The sequence below is a fragment of the Centroberyx gerrardi genome, chromosome 7 (assembly GCF_048128805.1).
Source record: "Centroberyx gerrardi isolate f3 chromosome 7, fCenGer3.hap1.cur.20231027, whole genome shotgun sequence".
Classification (NCBI taxonomy): domain Eukaryota; kingdom Metazoa; phylum Chordata; class Actinopteri; order Beryciformes; family Berycidae; genus Centroberyx; species Centroberyx gerrardi.
Window position 1 is genome coordinate 10341228 of NC_136003.1, and position 13897 is coordinate 10355124.

General features: G+C 39.7%; 2 protein-coding genes across 3 annotated transcripts; one reads left to right on the forward strand and one right to left on the reverse strand.

The window, feature by feature from the left end:
- Positions 1-2004: 2004 nt before the first annotated feature.
- pick1 (protein interacting with prkca 1) lies at positions 2005-10483 on the reverse strand. The gene is made up of 13 exons (XM_071902006.2): positions 10338-10483; positions 9801-9865; positions 9268-9379; positions 8876-9004; positions 7823-7889; positions 7517-7606; positions 7281-7334; positions 6884-6946; positions 6641-6774; positions 6105-6197; positions 5911-5961; positions 4662-4806; positions 2005-4323 (listed from the first exon to the last, which is right to left on the reverse strand). Exons 2-13 carry the CDS (start codon positions 9839-9841, stop codon positions 4064-4066), a joined length of 1239 nt encoding a protein of 412 aa, XP_071758107.1. The 5' UTR covers positions 9842-9865; positions 10338-10483; the 3' UTR covers positions 2005-4063.
- LOC139913859 (galectin-2-like) lies at positions 9949-12535 on the forward strand. Of its 2 annotated transcripts, none has more exons than XM_071902008.2 (5): positions 9949-10081; positions 10897-10971; positions 11186-11265; positions 11639-11810; positions 12389-12535. In XM_071902008.2, exons 2-5 carry the CDS (start codon positions 10963-10965, stop codon positions 12533-12535), a joined length of 408 nt encoding a protein of 135 aa, XP_071758109.2. In that variant the 5' UTR covers positions 9949-10081; positions 10897-10962. The 2 variants fall into 2 exon arrangements, with proteins under 2 accessions (XP_071758109.2, XP_078141045.1); XM_078284919.1 differs by lacking the exon at positions 9949-10081 and adding an exon at positions 10675-10716.
- Positions 12536-13897: the final 1362 nt, after the last annotated feature.

The following is a 13897-nucleotide window of genomic DNA, read 5'->3' on the forward strand; positions in this document are numbered from 1 at the left end:
ATCGTCAGGGCGCTGCGATTTTCCTCTCAGCTGCCCGAAGCTCTGTTCTGTGAGTTCGCAGAAATTCAGACAGCCAAGGAGCGGGTGGAGAGGATCGAGCTGGTTTAGTGGTGAGTGGGCAGAGAGAGTCAAGAGAGGAGGAAAGAGAGGATAGAAGAGTAGTGGAGGCCTCCTCAGTGGACAGGAGAGAGAACTGCTCGGCTGAGGGAAGCGAGGAAAGGACGGCAGAAGAGAGCGAGGTAGGTGAGAGAGTTTTTAGGTTGCGTCGGGTGGTGATAGTGTGAGTGGATGGTGAGTGGGAAGTGAGAAGGTTATAAAGTGATGGTCAGATACAGGAAGAGGGGTAACAGTAAGGTTGGAGGCGCAGCAGGATCTGGTGAAGATCAAGTCAAGCAGGTTCCCTGCCTTGTGAGTCGGAGGAGATTGAGAGGTCAAAGGAAGAGAAAAAGTTAAGGAAGGCCAGAGATTGCAATTTCTCCGGCTGGATGTTGAAGTCACCCAGAAGAATGAGTGGAGTGCCATCCTCAGGAAAGAAGGAAGGTGCATAAAAGGAGAAAGAGCTTGGTAAAACCGCTTTCTCCTTTTATGCACCATGGGCATGGAATGAGTTGCAAAATACCATTACCTTAGAAGCACTCCCTTCTTTGAATACCTTTAAAGGTCTTTTACAAACTGCCCTGAAGGAAAAATGTTGCTGTTTTATATAACCTTGACTTGAGATGGACTGTGTTACGGATATCGATGGTATGGCCTGTATACTTCTCTTCCCTTACTTTTTCCCTTGTGTAGCTTTTATGTATTATATGTGTTCTACCATGTGAGATTGTTTTTTTATTTTTTTTATGTGAAACTGTTTTTTTATGTGAAACTGTTTAAGCTGCCATCTTGACCAGGACTCCCTGGAAGAAGAGATCCTGTATCTCAATGGGACCTTCCTGGCTAAATAAAGGATAAATAAAAAAAAAAAAGGAGAGGAGGACATCCATCTCGTCAAGGAAGTCACCAAGCTGACCAGGGGGGCGGTAGATTACCACAATGTTGAGCTTGATAGGTAGAGATACAGAAGCAGCATGGAATTCAAAAGAGGATATTGAGAGGTGTGAAAGAGGAGTGACAGTGTAGGTCCACTTGGGTGAAATGAGGAGTCCGGTGCCTCCCCCATGGCCAGAGGCTCTGGGGGTGTGAGAGAAAGAATAAGCAGCAGAAAGGGCTGCTGGGGTGGCACTATTTTCAGGTATGATCCAGGTCTCTGTGAGGGCCAAAAAGTGGAGGGATTGAGATAGAGCGTGGGCTGAGATGGTCTCAGTTTTCTTAACTGCAGACTGGCAGTTCCAGTGTCCTCCAGCAATAGTAAGAGAAGGACTTCTGGTGCAAATTGGGTAAATAAGATTACATGGGGTTCTACACCTGAAAATAGTGCCATGTCTACGGGGCCTATGAGCTGATGTTACAACAGGGATGGGAGAGAGACACATAGTTTAGCAGACAGGAATGCAGTTAGTAGGAAAGGTAGTTACAAGAACCCTAGCCAACCCTAGCTGTGTGTCCCTATTCTGTGGCTTACCCTCGATGGACTCCCGCAGATAGACTCCCTAGTCTTTGTGCACCTGGAGTCTTCGTGTGCAGGGGCTGACGCTAAAGCTTGACGCTGTAGAATGACTGTGCCAAAAAGTACCGGTTCACCAGAGGAGTTTAAGCCACTCCCAGCAATTAACAACTACTTGAACACCATCTAGCCCCCCGGCCAAGCACTTTGAAATTTAACTGCTTTCACCTAAACTATTTTCAGCGAAACTACTCAGCACCAAACCAAACACTTTCAAATTAAACACAGATTTAACTAAAACAGAAGGATAGCACAGTAACAAATAGCTCACCAAGTGCTGCTAGATCCCAACAGAAGTGCTCTACTGACCCAAGCTGAGATAAAAACAGAAGATTCTACACTGCTGACAAAATGTGTACATTTCTCAGACACACGGCAGTCAAAAATCTCACTGTTGAAAAATTTGATTATTTAATAAAGATTTTTTCCTCCTTCACATACATTCAAGTCAATGCATTTTGTGATCAAGACTAGCATAACAATGTAACACAAAGACAGCATAAAACATATCTCAACACATAATTGAAACGCATTAAAAAAGAAAAGAACAGTTGTATACTTTTGCTTCTTCGGTTGAATGTTGATAAATTCTGGTCTATTACGTGTACAATCCCATCTATGATTTATATTTCTTTTAAAATAGACCAATAACTATGAAGTTAATTTTTTTGGTACACATACAGAAAAGGAAAAAAAAACATATCTGGGTTGGTAATGTTAAGGTTCATTTAGCCATCATTACAATAGAGAAAAGTCTTCTAAATCAAAGTCAATATAGTTGTCTATGAACTGAGCTGTGTAAACAAGATAGAACAGGCAATATAGGTCCCTTTTATTGAATACATTCCAGTTATTTGGGAAAAACAAAAACAAAACTTTTCCCTCCACTTAATCACAAGTGCACTCAGTGTTGAATGCAGAGCTGGAAGGAGGTGATCTGATGTGATGCTGCCCCCTAGTGATAACTTCAGCTTTCCAACACTAAATTCACATATTCCTCATGGATATGAAAATGTGCAAGCTGATCCCAGATCAGCACACAGACAAATTAATCTCACTCCCCCACAGACAATGACAGAAGGAAAAACAAAGTATAAATAATAGATAACATACTGTTTTCAAGATTTTCAACATACGTTTTCAACAAAGGTTAAGGTCCTTCCAAATAGTCAGAGAAATCACACTTGCATTTTAAAACTTTTAAATACAGGCTGACAAAAAGAATATCAACTCAGTGGGAATGTCAACAAAAAAACAAATTTAGTTAAAATCACACTCGTTCCCTTTGTAAATACTTTACATTTAGTGTTTGCGTTTTTCAACCCATTTCCACAGAGTGACAAAGCTCTGTCTGGGTGTGTGTCCACTAGGTTTCTTTTCCTGGTGGAGAAACACTGCCAGGGTGCGGGGCAGTGCTGGGATGAAGCGCCTAGGTGCGGTGAAGAAAAAAGTCGCTAACATAAAAAACGGTGGAGTGTTCTGAAAACAGACTTTGGTTTCCATGCCCTCTCCCTTGCGAAAACGACTGAGAAAAGGTTCTGGAGCTGGAAAAGAAGCGCAGTGGACACGCATCCTTGAGTAGGATGGCATATCGGCCAGTGTTCAGACAGAAGACAAACTGGAGTGTAACTGCAGCATGTAGCAACACTCCATCTACGAACAGAATCACATCTGCTTCAGTCATTGTGATATTTTTAGCTTCAAAAAATACCTTACCATTTTGAATATCTATTATTTTAATTTACCAGTCATTTGTTACAATGTGGAGAAAATGTCGCACTTAGGTTAACTAAAAAATAACTTTTTAGGTAGCTGAAGGACAAGTAGTAGATTCTCCCCAATAATGTGACAAGTCCCAGGCAAAGAAAATGAATGAGAAAATGAAAATGTCAAGGTATACCTTTAACAATCCACAATGTTTTGCACATTGAAATATAGCCCAGACTCCATCATATTTAATTAAAATGAGGGAAAGTGGCATGCCCCATATATTCCTACTCCTACACCAAAACCACTCCACAGCCTTCTGATTAAAATGAAGTCGCCTTCTGTTACTCTGTAATTCTGTCACTCTCACACTCATTTAGCAATGACCTAATGTCTGGAGGACTTGAAAATACCACGCTCTTTCACATCAAAAAGCAGGAACTGTTTTCTGAGAGAACCCTAAATCTACTATAGTAAAAGATAATTGCAAAGGCATTGTTTAAAGATGGTATACTGTACATCATTGAGATGTATAGAGGAAATGCTCCAATATACAGACCGACATACAGTGGTATAGCAGCACTTTTCAGTAGTATACTCCAGTGTGTCAACAGTGTTAACCATTTCAACTGCCACACCCCACTCCAAAGATCATTGCTAGGCGAGTGCATGGAGATTAGTTGCTAGTGAGGAATATGTTAGAGGGGTAGACTTAAGATCCAGAGGAAAACCACCACACACCGCAAACTCTCATTCATCATCGATCAGCTTCTCAGCGCCGTTCTCTGCTTGTCTGCCTGCGCCGCTTCCTCCTTCCTCTCCTCTTCCACCCTCCTCCTCCTCCTCGTCTTCTGTGTAGGAGTGGGACTGGCTGCCGTAGTTGATCATGGTGCGGGAGAGGTCCACTTCGATGGGGAAGACATCGGCCTCCTTCAGAACGGCGTAACACTCGTCGTAGTAACGCGACATGCCTGACACGAAGCGCTGCAGCTGGAACACAATGTCCTGGACTGGAGAGGGGAAAGACAGAAGGGAATGGAGGAGTGGATGGAAGAAAAAAAAGGGGGGGTTTAGATGTTAATAGAATCTAGTGACAGGTAGACACAGTCACACACAGACTCTCTGAGACAAAGATAAATATAGACTATGAGAGGAAAAAGTAGAGAGAGAGAGAGAGAGAGAGAGGGGGGAAGGACAGAGATTACATTGTTCCATTTGCGGTGGATAAAGAGAGACTGACTGTAAAGAGCTGAACTGTCCATTTCCTGCAGGTGCCAGCTTCCACCTGCTGATGAACTGACAGACTAGAAACAGTGAGAAACTATGAGAAAGGGGAAAAAAAACAGACCATGTTTCTGATCCAGCAGCTCTATCTTCTCCAGTACGTCCTTCCTCATCTTGGCGAACCGGGCACGAGCCTCCTGCCGACACCGCAGCACCAGGCGGTACTCATAGTTACCAGTGCTGACGCGGTACATGGGCTCTCCCATGGCCTGTGGGAACAAAAGTATCAAGAGTGCATAAACAACTAGACGGCAGATGCAATCTATGGGAAAATATGTTTATCAAGTGGTGTGCTCAGACTATCAACTTTAGTAGCATTGGCTCCTAAAAATTAAATTCAAAAATGATGTCTTATCCTATAGCACAGCCATTCCCAAACTTAAGAATGCCGCGGCCCAATTTGAAATCTGAAAATCTTCTGCGGCCCACCCAACCCTTTAATCACAACTCTGATCAACACACGAGACTAAGATGAAGTATTTCCCTATATATTTTTTATTTCATAAACAGAACGTGAACGTGGGCATACGGCAATGCAGTGCAAATTAATAATCCATCCACATACACGTAACAATTTGTAAAGCAACAAATGTAAGAAATTAAGTGCAAATAGTGAATTGTTAAGCCCGTATCCTGGCTGTTTGACACTGGATAATAAAACACTAAAATTTCACAATATCCAACCCAATATCAACATGAAGAAAAAACAGACAGAAAATATAATTTCTGATGCAGTTATTACAATCCATCACAGCTGGGCTCATTACCGTGTAATATTTTGAGGCGTTTGGCGTACTCACTTGAGTACTTTCTACGAGTCCTTCTTTTTGTTTTCACGGATTCATTTTGATTTTCTGATGATTCGTTTGTGGAGGTTGATTCTCCATTAACAGCTTTCCTTTTGCAACCTGATAGCCACCGCTCCATTTTTACTCTTCCCCCGCCAATGATGAGGTATTCCCTCAATTACAATTCCCCGCCAATGACGAGATATGAGATACGTTCCGACCGGATCAAAAATAGGTCAGATAAATGAAGAATAACACATAATTTAAATCCCATGGCTTTGTTTTATTAGTTCTGATTACTTTTTTTAATGCAAATATTTAATCATAAATATTTTATGGTAATTTCAAACTTAATTACAAAATTGAAAATTAAAAACGTTTTATTTATTTATTGTAAATGACCTCTCGCGGCCCACCTGCAGTACCTTCACGGCCCACCAGGGGGCCGCAGCCCACACTTTGGGAATCACTGCTATAGCACATTTATTTAATTTCACATTTTGTAGAACTGAAATGGCTACTCACAATACTGCTATATTCTTCATCATCCATTTCCTTCACCTTCAGGCAGTATGACTGAAAGACACAAAGGATTAATACTGTTTATCTGATGATTAACATTCAACTTGTTTATCAGCTGTTTTTCATCTGTTGAAAACTTGAGATGCCACACTAAACAAAAAAAAAAAAAGAAGAACTACACAGCGGTGTGGCCTTACTAGATATTCAAACTTGACATCCAGGTACTTGCGGATGGTGAGCTTGGTGTCTGGTATGGCCTTGTGAAGGTATGTGTTCAGATCATGGAGCATCTGTGCAACAGGATACGATGACTATGATTAATCAGGGGTTTGATATAAAATGATACAAAGCCCATACAAGACAGAGGGGTGACAAAACAGAACAAGGTTGGGTTTACAGGGTTTAAAAGCTGCACTATCCCTATCCTTATGTACAATAAACATCCCTTGAGAGGCATTGACGAGATCCGATTTTCAGCCAGAACAGAGACACAATATGTCCAATTCTACAATTAAATATTGTTGAAAATCCCTTGCTGCAGCCTTCATATTAGGTCAACAACACATGAAGAAAACTGTCCCTGGGGCAATTAAATAAAACACGGAGTACTTCCTCACAAATTTCTAGAATTTATTTTCTTCTTTGGGAGTGCTTTCAAGGGCAAAGAATACTTCAGTCCGATCCAAAGCAACTCTCTGTACTTGATGTTTTCTGCACTATAATCTGTACTCACAGGCTTGATGGTCTTTAGTAGCTGAATGCCGTATTTCTCAATGTTGCGGTGCGCCTCAGCGAACTTCACAAAGGCCTCACTGGCTGCAGCCTGGGGCTCTCGTACCCCAATGACAGAGAAAACATCCCCAAACGCTGGAGGGGTGAGAAAGATGATCAAATATCAAATGGCTGAGAAACCGTGTACCAATTACTTGATTAATACTTTGCTACATAATTGCTAATTTTGAGCACGGTAATTCACCTCTGTGAGTTTGGGAGAGCTCAAAGAAGGCTCTGAGCAGTCTCTTTGTGTGCTCCATCAGCCCTACAAGGAAGCAGAGGAGGAAGCAAAATGAAAGGAATTTCCATTTACTCACAATGGTACACCACCCTTGTGATGTCTGATGAGAATATCAAGTAATTATTAAGATAAGTTACCTCATTTCTGTAAGTTACTGCTTCTCAGATAACAACAAAACATAGTATAGGGTAAATTCTGAGTTGTCACACTAAAGCTACTTGTTCTGTAGAGGGAGAGTGAACTAATATACAATCAGGGTCAGGCCAATGATAAGTCTATTGGTTGCAACAGAACCAGCTGATTCAAACCGTTACATTTAGTCTGTTAAGGCCATTTTGACAACTTTTTATCAATTTACCTTTGTAGAGCTCTGCCGTTTTCTCCAACTCCTCCAGTCTCTTGACCAGCCCATCTGTAAAGTAAAATGAATTCAAATTAGTAGAGAGTAAAATTTCAGATGGTCTTGATGTAAGCTTTTAATTTAGCAGCACACTCTTATATCTAGGTATAAATCTTTAATAAAAACCAACTAGTACAATCATAACATAACATACATTTATTATTCAAAATAATGAAAGACCATAACAATCTCACCGTTGCATAGAATAGCTCTGCTGAGTCCAAGAGCATCTGCTGTGCCGGAGCTCATATTCTCCACCAGGCGATGTTTTACTTTCTTCAGCACTGAAACACACAGAACAATCTCTGCTTAACACACTACTGGATAAAGGTTGGAATGGCTTTCATTTATTAAGAATGGAAGATACTGTGCTAAAATAAGTAATTTACAGGAAGTAATGAATATAAATAATGGTTCAAAAGTAATAGTAAACACATTTAAACCCAGTCTATAGTATAACTGCCTGCCTATTTCAATTATCTCTCTGTTGGAGCAGTTACCTATATCCAGAGACTTCCCCTGTTTGGGGTCTGCCTGCAGTTTGTTATAGTGGATTGTTGCTTCTCCCTGCAAAAACATAAGAGGAACACATCTACTGTATATATTTGATGGAAGACCACCCCAAGAACAAAATCATTTTCTATCCATCTTATTTCAGAAGTACAACAGTATGTGTTATTAAACAATAAGTAAAATGAGTCATTTGCAAACTTTTCAGCTACCTAATGAATTCCACGTGCAGTGTTTGGGCAACAGCACCACAATCTAATCCTTTAATTCCCACATTGGACCCTCTCTCTAATCCACCATGAGGGGAGCCATGGAACTTCCTGTGCGCTCACAATGGATCCCAAAAACAACACAGCCACTCTGCATCGGTGACGTTATGCCGCATACTGCGGCCTATTGTCCTGACCTCTCTAGCACGGTCCCTCTTCCTCACTGTCCGATTGTGGGACTGCACCCATAATCATACCGCTGCACAATTCACTGATAGATCCAAAATCGTGGGACGCATGTTATAAACACTGCAGTCTACTGTGAGTAATTTTTCATTCTTTTTGTGTGTTTCCATTTGTGTCATTGGATAATGTGGATGTTGAATGTTATACTAAACTTAATACAACAATTAACATGTGACTAATTCCTTGTTTTCATTCATTACAAGGCACTGGTGTTCAATGGGGAAGAAATGTTTTTAATCCTTGACATTGATGTCTAGTGGTTTCCAAAATTCACCAGAACTTTTGCCTGTTGGACCAGCCAATTTGGTTTTAAGAGCATAAGAACATGTTTATGAAAGTGCTTGGTAAACAAACTTATCAGACAGTAACAAATTTACCTGCATTTGGCAGGTGACTGGTGTTAATAATTTTCCAATTTGGTGATCACCCATTTCAACCACTAAATAGCTAAGACTGCATGGAATTGGTCACAATCTGTACTGTGTACCCACAGAATAGGATAGGGTCAAAAACATTTTATGATAGCCTGGTATTGTCCAGAACTGTAAATGACTGTGGACTATGACTCCAACCCCAGTGCCTGTGTACCTGGACAGCTTGAATCATCTTGGCCACCTCCACCTTTGTCTTTCCCTTCACAGGTTTGCCGTTCACCCCTGTGATTTCATCACCAGCTGCCAGCGTCCCATCCAGAGCTGCTGGGGTGTTGTCAAAGACCTGTGAAACAATAGAGACCAGATTAAAAAGGTAGTAATGACTCTCACTAATACTGCTAATGATAAGGCTGATTGATGATTGATACTTCCCCTGACTCAATCAAATATGGGCTTATCACCACTGTATTAAATTAATGCCAAACAATGGCATAAACTGAGACTAAAACACTTAATATGCCCATGAAGTTTATCATTTATTACAATGTGATAGGCATGTGTTGACACAGGTCATTAAAAAACACAGTGCTGTCAGACTGCACCTACCTGTACAATGTAGAGACAGGGGCAGTACTGTGCCCCACCCCCAATGCTGATCCCTATCAGGTTCTGACCATCTTTCTTCAGAGACACGGTGCCAGGTACAGTTGGTATCCCCCTGTTGAGGAAACAGCATTTTACATTCATATTTTATGCATTTAGCCGACACTCTAATTGGGAAACTTACAATAATTGCAGCAGTAGAATCATTCCTCGATTACCAAAATTACAAACAACCAATAGTGAGGAGTGCAAAGGTCAGATCATGATTTAGGCTCATATTATTAAATATGAAGTGTTTTCAGCATTTAGTCCATGTCTCTCAACAGCATGACTTGATTTGTCACCGTGTGTAGCTGGGTAATGGCCCACACTAAGAAACAACTGTAAACGTTATTCATACATAAACAGAAGATTCAACATTTGGCACAATATAACTGCTAAATTTTTTTTGGCTTGGTGTAAACTCACATTAAAATACTAATACACCTCACTGAATGGCCCACATCATAAAAAGGAAAAATATAATTGTGACTTACAACTTGTCCTCCTCCAACTCATAGTCCATGTCTGTTAACATTGCAGGACAGTGTCACTCCTGTTCCTGTGGAAAACCCATAACGTTACATACATCTGACTTTGGTGATTACATGAGAACTGACATGATGACGCAAAAAGAAAAACACATTTAGAAGCAGCTAACTTATCAAGCCAGCGAATGATAACTAGCCGCGCTCGCCTGAATCCTTTTATTTTTGGGCTGAACAGTGAAAAGGGGGGAACAGGCTGCTAGCTGCTGCAGTAGCTGTGCAAACAGCTGGTAACGTACAGTGCTTCTTAGCTAATGCTAGCCAGTTAAATTAGCAAGCGAAAGAAGGTGTAATAGCTAGATTGCATGCATGGACTTATCTGGAAAACAAAAGTTAAATAGCCGTCTGAAAGATTTCCCAATGGTGACGTATACTACTAGCAAGAAAATTGCTTGCTAACGCTGGCTAATTAGCTACTGTAACGTTTGGCTAGTAGCAGGTGAAACTGCAAATTATGGTGGTTCAATAACATGGTCACAGATTTACCTTTATTATAATGCGAACCGGCTATTCTCATGTAAATGTCCCCTGATATGCATACAAAGCAAAATATATTTCTTAAAATGTTCCCTTTAGCCGCGAATGTTTCATTTCTGGATCATCTGACATCTGACAGCTCCTCTGTTTACTCCCCTTCGTCACTTCCGCCATATAAACGGAAGTTTTCTCAGAGAGGCCTAATCTCCGTGTTGTATTTAGACTCGTATAAAGGCATCATTAGCAAAATGCCTTGTTCCTTAGCAGGCCCTAAAAAGACAAAGCTTTTCAGATACAACACTAGTAGATGAGTTGGTTGAAACACTTTACACTGGCATTACTCACAGTTTACTCAATGATCAAGTAGGCAATTAATCATATTTTCAAAGTGAGTTCAACAGCAATGAATCAACAGAGTGGTTGAAAGTGCTCTGTCTGCATTGAATGGGCTACTTGATAATGATCATGATTAGGCCCAAATTTAACAGGCCCATTCCTTTCTTGACCCCTTGGGCTTTACAGTATAAATAAGGTGTTGGAACTTACCAAACCTCTTTTTGTCTCCCAGGAGTGTGTGGACCCAAGACCATCTTGCAGCTCCCACAAGGATTATTCCTCAACACCAGCACCCAAAATGAGCATGGTATGTTTGACTGCTTTAGTGCCACTTTTATTTTACTATATCTGAATGAACTTTGGGTCTGCACTCTGTAATATGCTCTTTGTTGAATGTCAAAAAAAGGCATACTGTTACTGTGCATATAGCTTACTGTAAATTACCGTCATGAATGAACAATAATCTCACATTTTCAAATTAACATTGTTCAAACCCTGAACTGCAACATTGTATTTCTCAGGAATTTGAATTGAAGAATGTGGATCTGAGAGCTGGAGATCAGCTGAAACTGAAGGGGACGGTTCCGCATGATGCTGAGAGGTAAGATACAGTACATTAGAAAAACTTTACATCTATTCACTCTTGGACCCTTTTACTGGATAAAATTTAGTGTTGATGTGTCTCCAAAAGCATTCTGGTTCTTTGCTGAGGTGGAAAATTGAAAATCAGGAAAAATGACGACTTTCATGGGAAGTGGAGCATGTTAGTTTAAGACCTGGGCAGTAATGTACTGTAGAGACCTGTAGTGTGTAGATGCCTTGTATTTTCAGTAAAGTTTTTCTTCTCTTTAGCCAGCTCCATTTTTATAAAATATAGTGAGGATGTTCATATATAATCTACTCCTCATTCAAAGTACTGCACACACTAGTCATTGGGATTTGATTTTTTTCAATTTAATCCTTGATCTGTTCAGGTTCCAGATTGACCTCGGCTGTGATGCAGATGACCTGGCGCTGCACTTCAACCCCCGTTTCCATGATGACGCCGATGGAGCTGTGCTTGTGTGCAACTCAAAGACTGCTGGTTGCTGGGGAAATGAGAAGCGGGAACTACACAACCCCCTACAGAGAGGCTTGGATGTCAAGGTGAGAGAACCTGGATGGAGGAGGAGATGATGTGTAGGTGGTGGCACAGTGAGAAGTACTGAGGAAGTTTTGGATAACATAGCATCTTTTTATAAAGCTTAAGCGGTGATGGCATATTTCTAAATAGTTATTCAATAGACCTTTTTCACAGCAGCCATTTTGACATGTCATAGCAGGGTAAACACAGGTGTAACTAATAACATTAACGATGGTTCCATTCCATTTAGGTGTTCTAGTGCCAGGGCCCTGGTATTGTGCATGCTGGCTCATTGGAATGGCACTGGAACACCTAAATGGAATGGAACCATCATTAATGCTATTAGTTACACCTGTGTTTACCCTGCTATGACATGTCAAAATGGCTGCTGTGAAAAAGGTCTATTCAGTCTATTGGCAGGGATCTGTTTGCTCTCTTTGTTTTTACAGTATTTGCTTAATAAATAAGTCTAGACAGGGTGTTTTACAGGTGGGGACTGACAGTGAAGTACTGTATTAAACAGTGCCACACTTTCTTGGCATAAAAGTATTGTAAATGTGTAAAACATGAAGTATTACTATAAGCATGTTTCGTGTTGCAGATTGTGTTGAAGCTGACTGGAGATATGTTTGAAGTGGAGCTTCCTGATGGACAAGAAGTCCAGTTCCCCAACCGTGACGGCATGGACGTCATCAGCTACATCAGAGTCAGAGGGGACTTCAAACTCACCTCCTTCAAGATCTGCTAGGAGACACAACTATCTTCACACATGATGCTGTATTGGTCAGTCTGGTTCAGCGTTCAATGTATGATACTGTCAATTATAATCAGAAACATCAATCAATAAGAGACCTGGTCTTTCAATGGATATGATCTGAAATGTGTATTTTATTTAACAAATTCCCATTGTGCATGTTAACATAAAATGTTTAAACTCAAGTGATCTTGTTGTGTTGTCATTGAAGTGTCAACTGTATAAATGATGAAATCCTGGCTCTGAAAACTGTAGTTGTCACACAGAATAACATGATTTACAATAACTTTAGATATCTAATTTCCCATTTGTACAAATGACAGAGCAGCAGTCTAATTAAGCAAAAAACAAAACTCTGTACATATAAAATACTACGATTGATTGGTTTAAATGTTTAAAACAGCATAGTTCAATACTAAAGAAATAAAATAACATAACAAAATATAACAGCCTTCATCAGTTATGCTTAATCAATTCTTTAAGAAAAACATACAACTTTAAAAAAGTGGAAATACAGAAATAACACTTGTTACATATGTTACATGTCATAATGACTTCCAGATGTGATTTGTAGATAATAGTAAAAAAGGTAAAAGAAAAAAGACAAAAAAAGGTCAATCTTGGCTTCCTTATTTTAATGAACAAAACAAAACCCCTACTAATATGCACATATAATACTAATATAATACTAAGATTAATTGGTTTAAATGACAGTTAAAGCACAACATAGTTCAATACTTTCGAAAAACATAAATCTTTTATCAGCTATGTTTGAACAATTCTTAAAACTTAAAAAAAATGGAAATATAGAAATGATGACGCTTGTTACATGTCATGACTATCAGATGAAATTTGTAGATAATAGTAAAAAAGGTAATACAATTTTTTAAATCGTTGCTTGTATTCCTTATTTTAAATGAATGAATATAAGTCCATCATTTCTGAGAACGTAAGTCTCAGCTCAACTTCTCACTGTTTCCTTGATCATGGAACTTAACAATTGTCAACAATTCAAGCATCTTGTTAAAATTAACAAATAACACAACTTTAATCAAAAAATAAATGAAATAAAATCCCATGACTCATTTCACTGTGTCTTATACATTTCATCATCATCCCTTTGTGGCTAACAAACTCATGATTTAGAATTATATATGTTTTGTATTCTCATTTGCTTCTAAGCAATATAGGAATCCCTACATCATGTAACTCATTTCATGGATTTGACACATTGATGAATTCATGAATAATCCAAATTAATAGATTTTAGTCATTTGAAGAAGACTGCATCCTCCACAGTACTATTGTTTTTTTGCCCTCCATTAGTTTGTTTTACTTGTTCATTACAATCAGGAA

Bases quoted from the DNA above. Each gene is read 5' to 3' on its own strand.
- pick1 (XM_071902006.2), bottom strand. From the start codon at position 9,841: ATGTTAACAGACATGGACTATGAGTTGGAGGAGGACAAGTT. The intron at 7,335-7,516 runs GTGAGATTGTTA...TTTACTTTACAG, and splicing joins CAGAGCTATTCTATGCAACG to ATGGGCTGGTCAAGAGACTG. The intron at 5,962-6,104 runs GTAAGGCCACAC...TGTGTCTTTCAG, and splicing joins ATGTCAAGTTTGAATATCTA to TCATACTGCCTGAAGGTGAA.
- LOC139913859 (XM_071902008.2), top strand. The intron at 11,266-11,638 runs GTAAGATACAGT...TGATCTGTTCAG, and splicing joins GTTCCGCATGATGCTGAGAG to GTTCCAGATTGACCTCGGCT. The intron at 11,811-12,388 runs GTGAGAGAACCT...TTCGTGTTGCAG, and splicing joins AGAGAGGCTTGGATGTCAAG to ATTGTGTTGAAGCTGACTGG.